We start from the raw sequence: 21,252 nt of genomic DNA on the forward strand, positions 1-21,252 counted from the left end.
AAAGAGTGTCACAGGCAGAGGGAACAGCAGTTACAAAGGCCCTGATGTGGAAGTGTGCCATGACTTATTTAGGAACAGCAAGGAAGGAGGCCAGTGTGCTCTAGCCAGAGCACAGTGAGTGAAAATAAGAGATAGGGTCAGAGAGGTTGCAAGAGCCAGATCACAGGGCTTTACCATGTTAAGGACTTTGGCTTTTACTCTGAGTGAAATGGGATGCCATGGGAGATTTCTGAGTAGGGGAGTGACATGATTTCACTTACATTTAAAAGAATCACTCTGACTGTACAGAATAGATATTGGAGAATGGAAATGCTGTAAAGACTTAAGCAGAAAGATCAATTAGGAGACCATGGCAGTTATTTGGAAACAAGATGATGGTGACTAGGACTAGAGTAGCAGTAGGGGTGTTGAGAAGTGGTAGGATTTTGGTATATTTTTTAAATAGAGGCCATAGGGTTTGTTTATATGTGGTATTTGAGAGTCAAGGATGACTGCTAGGTTTTTAGCCTGGGCAAATGACACAGTGGGTTGCCATTTAGTGAGATGAGGAAGACTATATAGGAGGAACAAGTTTAGGGGAAAATCAGGAGTTTACCTTTCTAAGCATTTTAAGTTTGAGATGTCTTTTAGACATCTGAATGTATTTGTTGAGTGGGATTCAAGTCCAGAGCTCAGGGGAGAAGTCTGTACTAAATTTAGGAACCTTAAACATATAAATTGTGTTTAAAACCCTGAGACTAGATTTATGGAGTAAAGGAAGGGGTAATGGATGGATGCGTGGAAATTTTTAGAGCTTTACCTTTATGTTTGGGTTATTTTGTGAGATAAGATTTGTAAATGTAATTATACTACTTTAAATGTTTTCTCCCAGGAAGTTTGTTATTTATTACTTTGTTTTCTAAAAATTTTATGTTTCTTAATTATTTTCACAGTATTACTAGTGACTGTTTAAGAACTGCACATCCATTTAGTGGTTCATATTATGCCTTCTGAATGGTTAAACAAACAATTGTGATACACAAAAACAGATATGAATCTTAGTGCCTAAAATTGCAAAGTGAATATTCACTCATTTCACATGAAAATATTTTAGTACTACATGCAAACTTATTGTTATATTTACTATTGAAATTCAAAGGTTAACCGCGTGTGGCATAAAATAAAACCGGGGCTAAAGAATAGATAGGGACTTCCACCTCTGGTTAAGATGTAGAAAGTTGCAGTAAACCAACATTCCTGTCTTAACAATGTGAAGGAAGTAAATATGCCACAATATCATAGGTTTTTTGTTTGTTTGTTTTTAACCTATTAGAGAGTTGATGACACAAAGAAACCTAAATAAACCAAATTGCATAAAGGGATGAGACTTTCATGGGAAAGAAGAGACCCATGGCTACATCCCTGAAATCACAGCAGGAAGAGAAGGGATTCTACCATAGTTGAGAGTGAAGAGAAACCAGTTGAAATTTTACCAAGCTTTTTGTGGTCATATGTGGGCTGACATGGCAGATTAGAATTTCAAGAAGCCCTAGTCACAGAGTAAGTTTACACCCACTCTCCAGTTCTTTCTTACAGTGCCTTCATGGAGTACCAGTGGCAGTGTGCCAAAGGCTGGGGCGAGGCAGAAGAGAGGGATCCCTCATTGAAGTGCACTGGGCATTCACTTAGTGCAAAGTAGCAGTTCACTGAAGCTGGAGACAGGACATCAGGGTAGAAAGATGCCTCCAGAGGTGTAGAAAATTAGGGGACAGGGCTGGAAAACAAAGAGAAGTCCTTAGCAACCATAAAGCTGATGGGTAGACAGGAAAGCAGAGAGAGATGTCCTATAGTTTGTAAAGCTAGTGACTGTGCTGTAAAGCAGAGAGAGACATCTGGAGTCTTGTTAATACTCACATCTCAAGCCCTGTTGAAGAAAAATCTGGATCCTGCCCTCAAAATATTTGAAGCCAGTGGTGAATGAAATTTAATTATAGCAGCAACAAAGCCCAGACCCAGCTCAATTACTGACTCCAGCAATTCAACTTCTATCAGAGCAAAGACAATGCACTTTTCTAGAGATAAATGTTGTTTATTGCGTTTCTAGTCTTTTATAACACTGTCTGTTGTATGATCACAAATTATGAGACACATGAAGAAGCAGGAATATGTAACTTGCAATCAAGTAAAAGAAAAACCGTCAGTAGAACCAGTCCCACAGTTGATGCAGATGTTGGGATTAGAATAAAGAAAGGACTTTACAATAATTATGCTGTAGATAGTAGAGGATCTAGTCAACAGGTGAAAAACTATGTAAAGAGATGGTAATTTTAGTACAAAAATGGAAAGTATTAAAAAGAACCAAATGAAACTCCTAGAACTGAAACATGCAATATCAAAAATGAAAATTCATTAATTGGGTTTATCCAGATTGAACAGAGCAGAACAAAAGATCAGTGAAGTTGAAGACAGTCAGTATCCCAGCTGAAGCACAAAGAGGAAGAAGATTTTTTTAAAAAGGGAATAGAGTGTCTGAGACTTGTGGAACAATAGTAAATGGCCTAACATACCCATAATTGTAGACCTAGAAAAAAGAGGGAGAGAGAGATTGGGACAGAAAAAAAATATTTGAAGAGATAATTGAGTTTCCAAAATTCATGGACGATATCAACCTACAGTGCCAAGAAGCTCAACAAACCCTAAACAGCATAAACATAAAGGAAACCACATCTTGCCACATCATACAATTAACTGAAAACCAAAGATAGAAAAATTTATAAGCAGCCAGAAGAGAAAGGGCATATTCAGGGAACCACACTAAGAGTGTTTGATGGTTTTTTTTTTTTTTTTTTTTTAAAAGAGTCCAGAAGACAATGGAATGGCATTTTTAAAAAGCTAGAAATAGTAAAAATATTCATTTTTAAAAAAGGGAAGGCACAAAGAAGGCATTTTCAATCAGACAAATGCAGAGAGAATTTATTTCCATCAGATCTATACTATAAGAAATATTAAAAGGGGACTTCCCTGGTGGCGCAGTGGTTAAGAATCTGCCTACCAATGCAGGGACATGGGTTTAATCCCTGGTCTGGGAAGATCCCACATGACTTGGAGCAACTAACCCCTTATGCCACAATGACTGAGCCTGCGCTCTAGAGCCTGCGAGCCACAACTATAGAGCCCATGTGCCACAACTGCTGAAGTCCATGCACCACAATTACTGAAGCCTGTGCACCTAGAGCCTGTGCTCTGCAACAAGAGAAGCCACTGCAATAAGAAGCCCCCACACTGTGACAAAAAGTAGCCCCCCCCCGCCACACCTAGAGAAAGCCCGTGTGCAGCAACAAAGACCCAGTGCAGCCAAAAATCAATCAATCAATAAATAAATTTATTTTTAAAAGAAATATTAAAGGAATTTCTGCTAGGTAAAAGAAAATAGTTCTAGGCTAAAGACAGGATCTTCAAAGAAGGAACAGCACTAAAAATATGGGTAAATATAAAAGACCACTTTTTTTTTTAGTTATGTGTATTAATATATCCTATTTTCCTTTAAAAAGACCATTGACAGGTTAAAACCAACTAATATTGATAAATTATAGGGAATAATATGAATATAGTGGGGCTTGAAACATATAGAAATAAAACCTGTAACAAGATCACACAAGGTAGGAAGAAGGTAAATAGAAGTATATGTAAATTCTTACATTATTCAATTGTAATATATTATTTGAAGGTAGACTGTGATAACAATACATATTGTGATCTAAAATAACCCAAAGAGCTATTTCTAAAAAGTTAATAGAGGAATTTTAAATGGAATACTAAAAATATTACTCATTCAAATGAAGGCAGGTAGGGGGCACAGAGGAGTAAAAGAAGAGATGGGCAAACGGAAAACTTACTAACATGATAAAATTAAACACAACTATATCAATAATTTTATTAAATGTAAATGGTCTTTTTTAAATTCTCCATTTAAAAGACAGTTTATCAGACTACATAAAAAAAGCAAGAACGAACTATATGCTGATTAGAAGAGACACTTTAAATATGCAGAAACATAGTTTGAAATAAAAGAGACTGAGAAAGATGTACTTTTTAAGCAGTAAGATAAAGAAGTAGAATTCAAGATAAAATTACCACAGATGAAGAGTAAAGTCTCACATCAAAAATATATAACCTGGACTTCCCTGGTGGCGTAGTAGTTAAGAATCCGCCTGGCAAGGCAGGGGACACGGGTTCCATCCCTGCTCTGGGAAGATCCCACATGCTGTGGAGCAACTAAGCCCATGTGCCACAACTACTGAGCCTGCACTCTAGAGCCCGTGAGCCACAACTGCTGAGCCTGCATGCCACAACTACTGAAGCCCACGTGCCTAGAGCCTGTGTTCCACAACAAGAGGAGCCACCACAATGAGAAGCCTGGACACCACAACGAAGAGTAGCCCCCGCTTTCCACAACTAGAGAAAGCATGCACACAGCAGCAAAGACCCAATGCAGCCAAAAAGAAAGAAAGAAGGAAAGAAGTGCATTAAAAGAAAAAGTATAACCATCATGAATATGTATTATCTACTAATAGCATAAAAACACATGAATCTCAAACTGATAAAACTAAAGGGAGAAACAGATATACACAATCATAGTTGGTGATTTTTACATCTCATTTATTGATAGAATATACAAAAACTAATAAAGATATGGATGATATGAATAACACTATGAAATCAATTTGATGTAACTGATATTTGTAGAACACTACACCCAAAAACTAGAGGATACACATTATTTTCTTATGCATATGAAACATTCACCAAGATAGACCATGTGTTCAGTCGCAAAACAGTTATCAACAAATTTCAAGACTGAAATCTTACAGAATAATATTCTCTGACTTCAACAGAATTAAATTAAAATGAATAGCAAAAATGTGTCCGTTCCAAGAAGTTTGATTGTATACATTTACTGTCCTATGTGACAGTTTTATCATTGTTAGAGATTTCAGTAATTAAAATGGGAAACAGAAGCTTAGGTTATTTTCCTTATCAAAACTATGTTCCTTGGAGCCACAATATTATGGTTGTGCTCATATACATTGCATGTCTTAAGCTGAGTGCAGTTTAGGGGATCCTTTCTAATTACAGGAAGGTGCTTCTTTCCTTCAACACTGTGATCTGACCTGTGACAAATCTGTACTATACACTATGTAAATGGCTAACAAGTGAATTGCAAACCAACTGAATGTACAAATCTTAGTGGTGGTGCTGAAATCTCTTCAGAATAGAAGAAATCAGAATAGCTGAAATCTCTTCATCGTGATCTCAAAGTTTGTTTCAAAATTTGCAGGCATCAAGTGTCAATCAAAACTGAAGATGAAACAGTAATGAATGTTGAATTCTCATGCTTTAGGTGTAGTTCCTTATTAGAGTTTTTGGTTCTCTGCTATTTTTACCATACTGTTTCATTTAAATTTCCTATAGGCTAACTTCATTTGTATGATTGAAATAAAATTGCAGTATATAAAAAAAAAATAAATAAAATTTAAAATAAAATGAATAGCAAGAGAATAGCAAATCTTTGTAACCGAATGATAATGGAAATACGGTATATCAAACATACTGTATTAGAATACAGTATATCAAAATTTATGAGATTCAGCTATAGCAGTGCTTAGAGGAAAATTAATAGCTTTCAATACGCTATTAGAAAAGAATCAAAGAACTAAGTTTCTACCTTAAAAAAATAGAGAAAGAACAAATTAAACCAATAGTAGAAGAAAGGAGATAATAAAGAGAGGAATGGAAATCAATGAAACTGAAAGCAGACAAACAATAGAGAAAATAAACATGGAATAAACAATTTCTTGTCTCTCGGCTCCAAATCCACCCTTCTTTGCCCTGCTTTGTGATACTGAAGCTGGATGCTGTAAACTTTCTTCCTTTGCCGGCTGGCTTGATTTTAGGTTTTGTCAATAGAAATTGCTGTTGGTTCTTTGTAAGGTCACAGCAGGAGAGAAGGGGCGTTTTTTTTGGTATCTTTATACTTTTTTTCCTTAGCACCTTATGTGGGAGGACCAGTAGCACTTACCTCAGTAGCCCTCACCTCAGTAGCCCTCCTGGACAAGCTCCAGCTCATTCACATCCTCTGGCAAATTTCTCTGCCATGCAGTGGACTGATTCTACAGATCAGCTCCAGTCAGCCCATACCCTGCAGGAAGTTTCTCAGCCACCAACTGGGCTGTTCCTAGGAACCAGCTCTGGCCCTAGCCCTCTGGCAGGTTTCTTCCCTACAGGGAAGGTTGTTCTTAAGTCAGCACACCCCATACAATGAGGTGTGAATCTCAGCAGCAGGGAAGAAGGGGAACTTTCTTAATTCATTGCTTAATTATTTCCCCTCCATTTAGAGGTGGTAGCTGCTTTTGGACACCTTAGAACAGTACTATCCAACAGAAGCTACATGTGTAATTTAAAATTTTCTAATAGCCACCTTTAAAAAAGAAAAATGTGAAGTTAGTTTTTTAGATGTGTTTTATTTAACACAGTATGTCTAAAATATTATCTTTTCAATATAAAATCATTACAAAGCAAACTATTTTAGCCTTTTTTTATATGAAGTCTTTGAAATCCACTGTATATTTTATGCTTATAACACATCTCCATTCCAACTAGCCACATTTCAAGTGCTCAGAACCCACTTCAGTGGCATGTGGTTATCTACCATATTGGACAGTGTATGGCCTTAACTCTTCTTCTTTTACTTGCTGACAATTCTTCAGGTTAAATTTTCCCTGTTCAAATTACTAATGTGGTTTCTGTCTACTGACTGAACTCTGATTGATTCAGAGTTCAGTTTTCTTTTGAAAAGATTAATAAAATTGATAAACTCCTAGCAATACTGATCAGGGCCAGAAAGGGAGAAAACACAAATTACCTTAATCAAGAATAAAAAAGGGGACATAACTAGAGAGTCTCTAAACTTTAAAAACATAATAAAGGATATTGTAAACATCATAATACCGATATATTGTACAACTAAGATGAAATGAGAAATATTCTTGAAAAGTGCAACTTACTAAAATTCTCAGAAGAAAGAGAAAGAAAAATTGAATAGCACTCTCTTAAAGAAATTGGATTTGTAATAAAAAAACCTTCCACTAAGTAAAACTCCAGTTCCCAGATGGCTTTACTTGTGAATTCTACCACATATTTCAGAAAGAAATAATACCAGTCTTATGACACTGTTTCAGAAAACAGAGGATAATATTGGGGACACTGAACTTGTTTATGAGGCCAGCATAACTCATACCAAAACCTGATGAAGAACTTTTAGGAAAGAAAAAAAAAGTATAGCCAAGTGTCCCCCATAACACACACTCAGATATCCTTAATATATTAACAAATAGAATTTAGCAATATTTTAAAATAATACTACATCATGATCAGTGGGGTTTATTTCAAGAATACAAAGTTGGTTCAACATTATAAAATAATAAATTAACAATCTATCCTATTAATAGAGTAAAGGACAGGGTATTATGATTGTCTCAGTAGATGAAGAAAAGTCACTTGACAGAAGTCAACACACATTTATAATTTTTAAAAACTTTATGCAAACTATATGCAAACTAGGAATAGAAAATTGATAAATATCAATTTGGTAAAGATTGTCCACAAAAAGCATAGCTAACATACTTAATTGTGAAACACTGAATGCTTTACACCTAAGATAGGGAGCAAAGCAAGGATATTCACTTTCACCACTTACTGAAAGTCTAGCCAGTGTAATTAAGAGTAGATAATTAACTTACCCCCACCCCCATATCCTCTATCATAGCATCCTATTTTTTTTCTAATAGTTATTATATATTTAATTATTTATTTACCTCTGTGAGTTCCTCAGTAAGTTCCAGGAGGGAGGAGTATAATTGCTTCACAATACTGTGTTAGTTTCTGTTGCATAAAAAAGCGAATCAGCCATATGCATACACATGTCCCCATATCCCCTCCCTCTTGAGCCTCCCTCCCATCCTCCCTATCGCACCTCTCTAGGTCATTGCAAAGCACTGAGCCGATCTCCCTGTTCTATGTTGCTGCTTCCCACCAGCCAACTATTTTACATTTGGTAGTGTATATATGTCGATGATACTCTCACTTCACCCCAGCTTCGCCCTCCCACCCCATGTCCTCAAGTCCATTTTCTGTGTCTACCTCTTTATTCCTGCCCTGGAACTAGGTTCATCAGTACAATTTTTTTTTTTTTTAGATTCCATATATATGTGTTAGCATACAGTATTTGTTTTTCTGACTTCACTCTGCATGACAGTCTCTAAGTCTATCCACCTCACTACAAATGACTCAATAGCATTTCTTTTTATGGCTGAGTAATATTCCATTGTATATATGTGCCATATCTTCTTTATCCATTCATTTGTCGATGGACATTTAGGTTGGTTCCATGTCCTGGCTATTGTAAATAGTGCTGCAATAAACATTGTGGTACATGTCTCTTTCTGAATTATGGTTTTCTCAGGGTATATGCCCAGTAGTGGGATTGCTGGGTCATATGGTAGTTCTATTTTTAGTTTTTTAAGGAACCTCCATACTGTTTTCCATAGTGGTTGTATCAGTTTACATTCCCACCAACAGTGTAGGAGGGTTCCCTTTTCACCACACCCTTTCCAGCATTTATTGTTTCTAGATTTTTTCATAATGGCCATTCTGACTGGCATGAGGTGATACCTCATTGTAGTTTTGATTTGCATTTCTCTAATAATTAGTGATGTTGGGCATCTTTTCATGTGCCTCTTGACCATCTGTATGTCTTCCTTGGTGAAATGTCTGTTTAGGTCTTCCGCCCATTTTTTAACTGGATTGTTTGTTTTTTTGATATTGAGCTCCATGAGCTGTTTGTATATTTTGGAGATTAATCCTTTGTCTGTTGTTTCACTTGCAAATATTTTCTCACATACCGAGGGTTGTCTTTTTGTCTTGTTTATTTTTCCTTTGCTTGCAAAAGCTTTTAAGTTTAATTAAGTTCCATTTGTTTATTTTTGTTTTTATTTCCTTTAGGAGGTAGGTCAAAGATCTTGCAGTGGCTTATGTCAAAGAGTGTTTTTCCTATGTTTTCCTCCAAGAGTTTTATAGTGTCTGGTCTTACATTTAAGTCTTTAATCCATTTTGAGTTTTGTGTATGGTGTTAGGGAGTGTTCTAATTTCATTCTTTTACATGTAGCTATCCAGTTTTCCCAGCACCACTTATTGAAGAGGCTTTCTTTTCTCTTTGTCGTAAATTAGGTGCCCATATGTGCGTGGGTTTATCTCTGGGCATTCTATCTTGTACCATTGATCTATATTTCTGTTTTTGTGCCAGTACCATACTGTCTTGAGTACTGTAGCTTTGTGGTATAGTTTGAAATCAGGGAGCCTGATTCCTCCAACTCCATTTTTCTTTCTCAAGATTGCTTTGGCTATTCGAGGTCTTTTGTGTTTCCATACGAATTGTAAGATTTTTTGTTCTGATTCTGTGAAGAGCGCCATTGGTAGTTTGATAGGGATTGCATTGAATCTGTAGATTGCTTTGGGTAGTATAGTCATTTTCACAGTATTGATTCTTCCAATCCAAGAACATGGTATATTTCTCCATCTGTTTATGTTATCTTTGATTTCTTTCATCAGTGTTTTATAGTTTTCTGAGTACAAGTGTTTTGCCTCCTCAGGCAGGTTTATTCCTAGGTATTTTATTCTTTTTGTTGCAGTGGTAAATGAGAGTGTTTCCTTAATTTCTCCTTCTAATTTTTCATTGTTGGTGTATAGGAATGCCAGATTTCTGTACATTAATTTTGTATCCTGCAACCTTACCAAATTCACTGATTAGTTCTAGTAGTTTTCTGGTGGCATCTTTAGCATTTTCTAGGTATAGTATCATGTCATTGGCAAACAGTGGCAGTTTTACTTCTTGTTTTCTAATTTGTATTCCTTTTATTTCTTTTTCTTCTCTGATTGCTGTGGCTAGGACTTCCAAAACTATGTTGAATAAGAGTAATGGGAGTACACATCCTTGTCTTGTTCCTGATCTTAGTGGAAATGCTTTCAGTTTTTCACCATTGAATATGATGCTTACTGTGGGTTTGTCATGTATGGCCTTTACTATGTTGAGGTAGATTCCCTCTGTGCTCATTTTCTGGAGAGTTTTTATCATAAATGGGTGTTGAATTTTGTCAAAAGCTTTTTCTGCATCTATTGAGATGACCATATGGTTTTTATTCCTTAATTTGTTAATGTGGTGTATCACATTGACTGATTTGTGTATATTGAAGAATCCTTGCATCCCTGGGATAAATCCCACTTGTTCATGGTGTATCATCCTTTTAATGTATGATTGGATTCAGTTTGCTGGTATTTTGTTGAGGATTTTTGCATCTATGTTCATCAGTGTTATTGGTCTATAATTTTCTTTTTTTGTGACACCTTTTTCTGGTTTTGGTATCAGGGTGATGGTGGCTTCGTAGAATGAATTTGGGAGTGTTTCTCCCTCTGAAGTGTTTTGGAAGAGTTTGAGAAGGATTGGTGTTAGCTTTTCTCTAAATGTTTGATAGAATTTGCCTGTGAAGCCATCTGGTCCTGGACTTTTGTTTGTTGGAAGATTTTTAATTATGGTTTCAATTTCATTACTTGTGATCAGTCTGTTTGTATTTTCTAATTCTTCCTGGTTCAGTCTTGGAAAATTGTACCTTTCCAAGAATTTGTCCATTTCTTCGTGGTTGTCCATTTTATTGGCATATAGTTGTTGCAGAGTCTCTTATAATCCTTTATATTTCTGCAGTGTTAGTTGTGATTTCTCCTTTTTCATTTCTTTTTTAAAAAATTTATTTATTTCATTTATTTATTACCTTTGGCTGTGTTGGGTCTTTGTTGCTGGGTCTTTGTTGCTGTGTGCAGGCTTTCTCTAGTTGTGGCGAGCAGGTGCTGCTCTTTGTTGTGGTGCGCAGGCTCCTCATTGCGGTGGCTTCTCTTGTTGTGGAGCATGGGCTCTAGAGCGCAGGCTCAGTAGTTGTGGTGCACAGGCTTAGTTGCTCTGCGGCATGTGGGATTTTCCCAGACCAGAACTCAAACCTGTGTCCCCTGCATTGGCAGGTGGATTCTTAACCACTGTGCCACCAGGGAAGCTCCTCCTTTTTCATTTCTAATTTTATTGATTTACATCCTCTCCCTTTTTTCCTTGATGAGTCTAGCTAAGGGTTTATCAATTTTGTTTATCTTCTCAAAGAACCAGCTTTTAGTTTTATTGATCTTTGCTATTGTTTTCTTTGTTTCTATTTCATTTTTTTCTGCTCTGATCATTATGATTTCTTTCCTTCTACTGACTTTGGGTTTTCTTTGTTCTTCTTTCTCTAGTTGTTTTAAGTGTAGGGTTAGATTGTTTATTTGAGATGTTTCTTGTTTCTTGAGGTGAGATTGTATTGCTATAAACTTCCCTCTTAGAACTGCTTTTGCTGCACCCCATAGGTTTCAGGTCCTCGTGTTTTTGTTGTCATTTGTTTCTATGTATTTTTTTAATTTCTTCTTTGATTTCTTCAGTGATCTCTTGGTTATTTAGTAGTGCACTGTTTAGCTTCCATGTATTTGTGTTTCTTACAGTTTTTTTCCGTAATTGATTTCCAATCTCATAGCGTTGTGGTCAGAAAAGATGCATGATATGCTTTCAGTTTTCCTAAATTTTCCAAGGCTTAATTTGTGACCCAAGATGTGATCTATTCTGGAGAAGTTCCATATGCACTTGAGAAGAAAGTATATCCTGCCACTTTTGGGTGGAGTGTTCTATAAATATCAGTTAGATATATCTGGTCTATTGTATCATTTAAAGCTTGTGTTTCCTTATTTATTTTCTGTTTGGATCATCTGTCCATTGGTGTAAGTGGGGTGTTAAAGTCCCCTGCTATTATTGTGTTACTGTCGAATTCTCCTTTCAGGGTTGTTAGCATTTGCCTTATGTATTGAGGTGCTCCTATGTTGGAGCATAGACATTTATAATTGTTGTATCTTCTTCTTGGATTGATCCTTTGATCATTATGTAGTGTCCCTCCTTTCCTCTTGTAACAGTCTCTATTTTATCTGATACGGGTATTGCTACCCAGCTTTCTTGATTTCCATTTGCATGGAATATCTTACTCCATCCCTTCACTTTCAGCTTGTATGTGTCCCTAGATCTGAAATGGGCCTCTTTTAGACAGTATGTATATGGGTCTTGTTTTTGTATCTATTCAGCCAGTCTTTGTCTTTTGGTTGCGGCATTTAGTACATTTACGTTCAAGGTTATGATCGGTATGTATGTTCCTATTACCATTTTCTTAATTGTTTTGGGTTTGTTTTTGTGGGTCTTTTTCTTCTCTTGTGTTTACCACCTAGAGAAATTTCTTTAGCATTTGTTGTAAAGCTGGTTTGGTGGTGCTGAATTCTCTTAGCTTTTGCTTGTCTGAAAAGCTTTTGACTTCTTCATCGAATCTGAATGAGAGCCTTGCCTGGTAGAGTAATCTTGGTTGTAGGTTTTTCTCTTTCATCACTTTAAGTATACCCTGCCACTCCCTTCTGGCCTGTAGAGTTTCTGCTGAAAAAAACCTTATGGGGATTCCTTTGTATGTTAGTTTTTGTTTTTCCCTTGCTGCTTTTAATATTTTTTCTTTGAATTTAATTTTTGTTAGTTTGATTAATATGTGTCTCAGTGTGTTTTTCCTACAGTTTATCCTGTATGGGACTCTCTGTGCTTCCTGGACTTGGGTGACTATTTCCTTTCCCATGTTAGGGAAGTTTTCAACTATAATCTCTTCAGATATTTTCTCAGAGCCTTTCTTTTTCTCTTCTACTTCTGGGACCCCTATGATCCGAATGTTGGTTCATTTAGTGTTGTCCCAGAGGCCTCTGAGATTGTCTTCAATTCTTTTCATTCTTTTTTGTTTATTCTGCTCCTCGGCAGTTATTTCCACCCTTTGTCTTCCAGCACACTTATTCGTTCTTCTGCCTCAGTTATTCTGCTATTGATTCCTTCTAGTGTATTTTTCATTTCAGTTATTGTGTTGTTCATCTCTTTTTGTTTGTTCTTGTAGATCTTTGTTAAACATTTCTTGTATTTTCTCAATCTATAACTCCTTTCTATTTCCAAGATTCTGGATCATCTTTACTATCATTACTCTGAATTCTTTTTCAGGTAGATTGCCTATTTCCTCTTCATTTATTTGGTCTTGTAGGTTTTTACCTTGCTCCTTCATCTGTGACATATTTTTTTGCCATCTCATTTTTTTTTTATGAGTGGGATTGTGTTCCTTTCTTACTGGTTGTTTGGCCTGAGGCTTCCAACACTGGAGTTTGTAGGCTATTGGGTAGAGCTGGGTCTTGGTGCTGAGATGAGGAACTCCGTGAGACCTCACTTGGATGAATATTCCCTGGGGTCTGAGATTCTCTGTTAGTCCAGTGGTTCGGACTCGGAGCTCCCACCACAGGAGCTTCAGCCTGTCCCCGGGCTCGTGAACCAAGATCCTGCAAGCCTCCTGGGGCAGCAAAAAAAAAAAAAAAGATAAAAAATAACAAAGTAAAAAATAAAATTAGACTAGGAAACTAAGAGATATTTTAGGAAGAATATAAAAGTAAAAATATAGATGAATCAACAACCACAAGGTACATCAGTACCACAGTAGTAAAAAAGAGGAGGGAAAAGAAAAAAAATAGTGGGGGGGCCAGGAGAGGCCTTGGCTCTGGAGGGCGGGGCCTAAGCAAGGGCGAGGTTTGGATGGTGGGCCAGGCCAATGCTCAGGACCCACAGGGCTGGAAAAGGCCATGAGGGGTGGAGCTTAGGCTCAAGGAACAGAAGGGGCCCAGGCATGCCCCCAACCCCTGGTCTCAGAGGTCAGGGGACCTCACCTGGGAGCCCAGCAGGCTTCCTGGGCTTGAGTGGGTGGGGCAAATGCCCTCCTCTCCTCTCCTGCTCCTCTTGTCTCGGAGGTCCCCTGCCGCCTTCCTCTCCTGATCTCCCCGGCCTCCCTCCTATGCCCCCAAGGACCTGCGCAGCCTGGAGGGGGCTTTGGAGGTCAGGGGACTGGCCTGGGAGCTCAGCAGGCTCCCGGGGCCTGAGTGGGCAGAGCAATCACCCTCCACTTCTCTCCTGCTCCTCCCAGACGGCCCCTCCCGCCTGCCTCTCCTGATCTCTCTGGCCTCCCTCCTATTACCCCAAGGACCCATGCGGTCTGGAGGGGGCTTTGGAGGGCAGAGGATTGACCTGGGAGTTCAGCAGGTTGCCGGGGCTATCGCCTTCTGCTCCTCTCCCGCTCCTCCTGCCCGCCTCTCCTGATCTCCCTGGCCTCAGGGGCCCTGATCCTGTCTGACCTCCACTTCTCCTCCCCCCTCAGTCCCCCTACGTCCTACCGGTTCGCTTTCAGGTTCCTCCTGTCTCCTTTGGCATCAGAGTCCACCACCAGCGGCCGGTAGGCACCCTAGTTGTGAGGAGATGCTAACTCCTCGTCTTCCCACACTGCCATCTTGACTCTGCCCTGAATACTTTTAATGTTTGGGGAAACTTCTCTTCCCTAGCTTTTCATTTTTTTTCTGGAGAGATGTTCACTAATTTATCCCCAGGAAAGAAGTGAATGATCTCACTGGTGAGTTAATAGAAGGAGTTAGGTGAGTATCACTCATATCATACCTTTTTGCCTGTTCAGTTGCAGAGAGCACTTATCCTAGTCCCTTCTTCCATGTAATAAATTTTGTAGGGGCAGCCCACACTGCAAGGAAGGTGCTGCTTATCATTGGGTAGCTAAATCTGTTTAATTCAGGGGTAAAAAATTAGCAAGCTTATCTGTCCTTAAACATAACATGTTTTCTCCAATTCAACTTTACTAGTAATGTGGTCTGTATATATATATATGTATACATATATATATTTAAAGCGAAGTATAGTTGATGTACAATATTGTGTTAATTTCTGCTATACAGCAAAGATATTCAGTTATACATATATACATTCTTTTTATATATTCTTTTCCATTATGGCTTATCATAGGATACTGAATATAGTTCTCTGTGCTATACAGTAGGACCTTGTTGTTTATCCATTCTATGTATAATAGCTTACTTCTGCTAACCCCAACCTCCTACTCCGTCCTTCCCCCCAACCTCCTCCCCCTTGGCAACCACAAGTTTGTTCTCTATGTCCATGTTTTATAGGTTCATTTGTGTCATATTTTAGATTCCATGTAAAAGAGATATCATGTGGTATTTGTCTTTCTCTTTCTGACTTACTTCACTTAGTATGATAATCTCTAGTTGCATCCATGTTGCTGCAAATGGCATTATTTCATTCTTTTTTATGGCTGAGTAGTATTCTGTTGTATATATGTACCACATCTTCTTCATTCATTTGTCAGTGGAGATTAGGTTGTTTCCATGTCTTGGCTATTGTGAATAGTGCTGCTATGAACATGGGCTGCATGTATCTTTTTTAATTAGAGTTTTGCCTGGTTGTATGGCCAGGAGTGCCACTGCTGGATCATATGATAATTCTATTTTTAGTTTTCTGAGGAAACTTTCATGCTGTTTTCCATAGTGGCTGTACCAACTTACATTCCTACCAACAGTATAGGAGGACTCCCTTTCCTCCATATCCTCTCCAGCATTTGTAGACTTTTTTTTTTTTTGCGGTACGCGGGCCTCTCACTGTTGTGGCCTCTCCCGTTGCGGAGCACAGGCTCCGGACGCACAGGCTCAGCGGCCATGGCTCACGGGCCCAGCCGCTCAGCGGCATGTGGGATCCTCCCAGACCAGGGCACGAACCCGTGTCCCCTGCATCGGCAGGCGGACTCTCAACCACTGCGCCACCAGGGAAGCCCTGTAGACATTTTAGTGATGGCCATCTGACCATCAGAATCAGTGCGAAGTGATACCTCATTATAGTTTAGATTTATATTTCTCTCATTATTAGTGATGTTGAGCACCTTTTCATGTGCCTATTGGCCATTTGTATTTCTTCTTTGGAGGGATGTCTATTTAGGTCTGCTGCCCATTTTTTAATTGGGTTGTTTGGTTTTTTTTCTGTTGAGTTGTATGAGCTGTTTGTATTAGCCCTTGTCAGTTGCATTATTTGCAATTATTTTCTCACACTCTGTAGGTTAATCTTTTCATTCTGTTTATGGTTTCCTTTGCTGTGCAAAAGCGTGTAAGTTTCATTAGGTCCCATTTGTTTATTTTTGTTTTATTTCAGTTGCCTTGGGAGACTGTGTGATCTATATTTTTACCTTTAGTTTTCTGACTTATATTCCCTTCCTTTTCAAAAAGGGAAAAGGGGAGGGAGTGTTATTGACTTGTTCTAAATTCCAACATTTACTAACTAAAAACTAAATATTTATTTGTCAAAAAAATCATAGAATTAAATTACAAACTATTTAGGAAAAAAAGTGACACAGGTGATAGAGAAGGTTTGCTATCATTAAAATATAAGGAGCTCTTACAAATCCTTAAGAGAAAAATTAACTGCGATAGAAACCCAAGAAAACATAAGCTGCAACTCACAAAGTAAGAAATATACAAATGGCTAGTAATAATGACAGCTATCATTCACTGAGGACTTACTATGTACTATGTCCTAAACAATTTATATGCATTGACTCATTTAATCTTTCAGCAACTTGGTAACATGTTATTTTTTTCCATTTTTACCATGACAAACACTTACATTTAGTGTTTGTTATGTACTAGGTAGCATTGGAGCTTTTCACTTTTTTCCAGCCTATGTCATTATAATATAAAAACTAATTGTTAAAATTTATGTATGTTTTTGCCCCTTTCTTTTATTTTAGGAATGGAACATTACTAAACTTTCAATTGAATATGATTCTGAGCCCTTTGGAAAGGAACGAGATGCAGCTATTAAGAAACTGGCTACTGAATCTGGGGTAGAAGTAATTGTACGAATTTCACATACATTATATGACCTAGACAAGTAAGTTTTTTAAATGGTAAAATACATATAATATTTTTCATCTTAACCACTTTTAAGTGTACATTTCGGTGGTTTTAAGTACATAGAAAATGTACTGTGGGAATGTACTGTGGGACTAGTTTATAAAGTGGAAATAAAAACATACATAATAGACTTGTGGGAGAATTAAGTGAATATATGTCAAACCTTTAGCATTTTATTTAACCTCTGTGATTTTTGTTTACCCAGTGACAGATACCAAAATTACAGACATAAGTAATAAACATACTCAGAATTTCAATTTCAAAACTATTAAAAGCATCACACAATTATCTTTGACTGTTCTAACTCAGCCTACTAACTTGCCTTTCTGGGCTCTTAGCAATGTTAATTTTATAGTTTATATGACATACATAGCCACAAACTGCCTTGATATATTTTACATGATTGTCATAAGTTATTTTATTTTATGTGTGTATATCTAGTCTCTCTGGATTTTAAGTCAATATGCAAATTTTATATAATATTACATAGTCTTCTGAACAATGGTATAATATCTTATTTCTCAAAGTATATTTCCTGAACTTTCAGTTTTTGGTGATGCTTTGTCCAACAAAGATTCCATGGTCAAGTTTAAATTTAGAAAGTTTTATATGCTGTAAGATTTGAAGGTTCATAAGATTTGTTAACATTAACCTTTAGCATACTATCATCCTTACAAGTGCTGAAATCTCACAATTTCCGTACCTTTTAAATTATTTTACTTTTTTATTTTCACATTTTGTTAAGTTAATAAAGCTAATTCTGTAAGTAACACGACAAGCTAGTTAATTTTATTCCAAGTGTATCAAAATATTGTGGTTCGATTCAGTCAAGGGTCTTACTTGATATTAAGCCAGAAGTCATATATCCTTCGATAATAAACTTGCCTTCTAGTTTACCAGATTTCTTAACTTTAGAGAGCTGATAGCAAGGAGGCAAAACAAGATAAGAGCAATTGCTTTAAGTGGGAAACTCAGTGTTGTGCATAAAATTGGAATGTTTGTTAGATTGAGTGAGTATTTACCACATATAATCCATCATATAAAAATGCAACATATAGAAAACATTTTTTCTAAGATTTTTATTTTGCTTCTATTATGTAATTAGCAGTGTCCTCAGTAGTGTCATTGTAGTATCATTATAGGGGACAAATTTCATTATGACCCTATATATAAACTCAAAGTATTACACCAAAGCAAAATTACTAAAAGCAAAGAGCATAGTTTTTATGGTGGTTACTTTCTGTATGTACAACTGATACATAATTATATGTGGCATAATGAAAACTGTACTGTATTTGGATTAAGAAAACCTTGATTTGCTATTTATTAGTTATGTGACCTTGACTATTAAATTCTCTTGAGGCTTCAGTTGCTGATGCATAAAACGATGGAGTTGGATTTTACCAATAATTTTTTACTAAGGCTAAATGCTAGTAAGCAAATGGCCATAGTGAAAAAGAATAATTGGTATTTCCAAATTGTGTCTAATTCAGACTACCATTGGTAAGGCTTATCTTTCCTTTTAGTATTACTTAATTGAGAAGTTAGTGATCAGAATTAAATATAAAATATATACATAAGATACGTATGCTGACATTTAACAAAAACATGAGCACAATAGAAAATAGCAAGTGATTATCATGACAGTAATATAGAATCCTAATTAATGAGACTTGCTGATTGCTCCTTAGTATAATATTTGCCCGGTTTCGTTTTTATTGATGATTAAGAGATTCTTTGAGCTGTGTTGTGGTATGTTTTTATATTTCCATATATATTATTTTTTTGTTTTTGCCTTTAGGCTTATTTAGCCATTGTTTTTCCACTCATAAGTGCTTAATTCCCTTTGTCTTAAAAGTTTTGATATTTGCATACACTATATTTTTGATACCTAGCAGATGTCTATAAAGTGAAGAGAATGATTTTTAGATTTGTTAATTATTTTAACAAGTTTCTTGGTCCTATAAGAAGCTAACATTCTCCTAGAAGTCTTAAGTGATTCATTTAATTTTCTGCTTTTAAGCCTTTTCAGAGTTTATCAATCAAAATGTATTGTCCTTTTTATAATACTAACAGCATTTTACTAACTTTTGTAATAGGATCATAGAACTAAATGGTGGACAACCACCTCTTACTTATAAAAGATTCCAGACTCTCATCAGCAAAATGGAACCACTAGAGATACCAGTAGAGACAATTACTTCAGAAGTGATAGAAAAGTGCACAACTCCTCTGTCTGATGACCATGATGAGAAATATGGAGTCCCTTCACTGGAAGAACTAGGTAGGTGTAAATGGTAATACATGTGGAGCTTGAGAGTTAATAAACCATTCATAAAAATCCCACTTCTAATTTGACATGTAAAGTATTTTGCACTAAAAGGAAAAGAAAGGAGAAAAAAGAAAAGAAACTCTTAAACTAAGAAGTGATAAATCTGTGCATTATTTATGTGTTCTATAAACATCACCTTAAGATATACATCTTAAAGATATACATCTTAAAGAACAGAGACCATGTTATCACCTTAAGATATACATCTTAAAGAACAGAGACCATGTTATATATCATCTATTTTTGAGGACCTATCCAGGGCTGTCATTTCATTTTTATGCTACTGTCAATTTTTTTTTCTTTTCTTTTCTTTTCTTTTTAGGTTTTGATACAGATGGCTTATCTTCTGCAGTGTGGCCAGGCGGAGAAACTGAAGCACTTACACGTTTGGAAAGGCATTTGGAAAGAAAAGTATGATAATACAGATGATGTTTATATTGTCAAACTGGCATTTTAAAAATAATTTCACTCTTTTTTAAAAACAAAAAAATAGACTGCTGAAAAAGAAGGATTGAGAGAAATAGTTAAAATAGAACAAACCTAATTGTTTGAAAATTAACAACTATCTCTTCATTTAAATACCCTTTTTCCTCCTCTTCTGATTATTTCCTCTTTAGCTACTATCAATACTACCCCTTCTATTCCTTCTTTGTAAGCTGGTATCTGATGACTATAACTTTGAAGCTAGGCTAGAGTTCTTCTATTTCATATTTTTCTCAGTGTCAGAGAGACAGATTGAAGGTGCTCTCAGCCTTGTGTTAGGAATTTACTGCATGAGGATGGCTAAAACAAAAGAATGATCACTTTTATCTTTCTTGTTTTTTATTAAAATCTGTCATTTGTGGCTAGAAAAAATGATACTTTATTTTCCAAGCCCTATGTAACTTTTTTAAAAATCTCAACTTTAAACAATCTTTTAAAATGGAAAAGGCAATTAGTTACCATAATTTTCTCTGTGTGTTTTCAGGCTTGGGTGGCAAACTTTGAAAGACCTCGAATGAATGCGAATTCCCTGCTCGCTAGCCCTACTGGACTCAGTCCTTATCTCCGATTTGGTTGTTTGTCATGTCGACTATTTTACTTCAAACTGACAGATCTCTACAAAAAGGTATTATCTGGAACTGGAGCTTATTTTTCAAAATACTTTTTTCTTAAATTGCTGATAATACTTCTTTGCTTTTTAATCTTAGGTAAAAAAGAACAGTTCCCCTCCCCTTTCCCTTTATGGGCAACTGTTATGGCGTGAATTTTTCTATACAGCAGCAACAAATAATCCACGCTTTGACAAAATGGAAGGAAATCCAATCTGTGTTCAGATTCCTTGGGATAAGAATGCTGAGGCTTTAGCGAAATGGGCAGAAGGACGGACAGGCTTTCCATGGATTGATGCCATCATGACACAGCTTCGTCAGGAGGGCTGGATCCATCATTTAGCCAGACATGCAGTTGCTTGCTTCCTGACACGAGGTGACCTGTGGATTAGTTGGGAAGAAGGAATGAAGGTAAATGTTCTTCCAACTAATGTAGTATGGCCTTATTTTGAAGAACTCTATACCTTTATAAAACAATTCCTAAAAATTGTCAACCAAGTAGATTCATTTATAGTCTAATTTTTTCAGTAGAAAAGCATTTAATTCTCATCATACAGACACACTTTTGGGGAGCAGAATGGCATAATCAGATAGGAGAACTGGTGAAAAATGGTTCAGTTAACCTGAAGTCATTTCAATGGCTAAATCAGCCTAGCCATCAAGGGAGCTATAAGATTTAATACTGTGGACTTATTGGGTCGATATATATTTATAGGTGATCATTTCTGTCACATAAAGGATTCACCTGAGTTCTTAGAAATAGCAAATTTGTTTTATAAATTTTAAGCTATAAATCATTTCATCTCACTTCAATACCGTAGCTTTTTTTTTTTTTTTTTTTTTTTTTTTTTTTTT

The 21,252-nt window shown here is 36.5% G+C and overlaps 1 protein-coding gene across 1 annotated transcript in view; it reads left to right on the forward strand.

Moving 5' to 3' along the window:
* Nucleotides 1-21,252, forward strand: part of CRY1 (cryptochrome circadian regulator 1) — a 95,743-nt gene that overhangs the window by 66,145 nt on the left and 8,346 nt on the right. Inside the window, exons 3-7 of the mRNA XM_007462867.1 lie at nucleotides 16,809-16,951; nucleotides 19,074-19,258; nucleotides 19,629-19,717; nucleotides 20,274-20,414; nucleotides 20,497-20,808. Coding sequence (XP_007462929.1) covers nucleotides 16,809-16,951; nucleotides 19,074-19,258; nucleotides 19,629-19,717; nucleotides 20,274-20,414; nucleotides 20,497-20,808 — 870 coding nt within the window. The remainder of the gene's footprint in view (nucleotides 1-16,808; nucleotides 16,952-19,073; nucleotides 19,259-19,628; nucleotides 19,718-20,273; nucleotides 20,415-20,496; nucleotides 20,809-21,252) is intronic.

Source organism: Lipotes vexillifer, unplaced genomic scaffold (genome assembly GCF_000442215.2).
Source record: "Lipotes vexillifer unplaced genomic scaffold, Lipotes_vexillifer_v1.1 scaffold1177, whole genome shotgun sequence".
Lineage (NCBI taxonomy): Eukaryota > Metazoa > Chordata > Mammalia > Artiodactyla > Lipotidae > Lipotes > Lipotes vexillifer.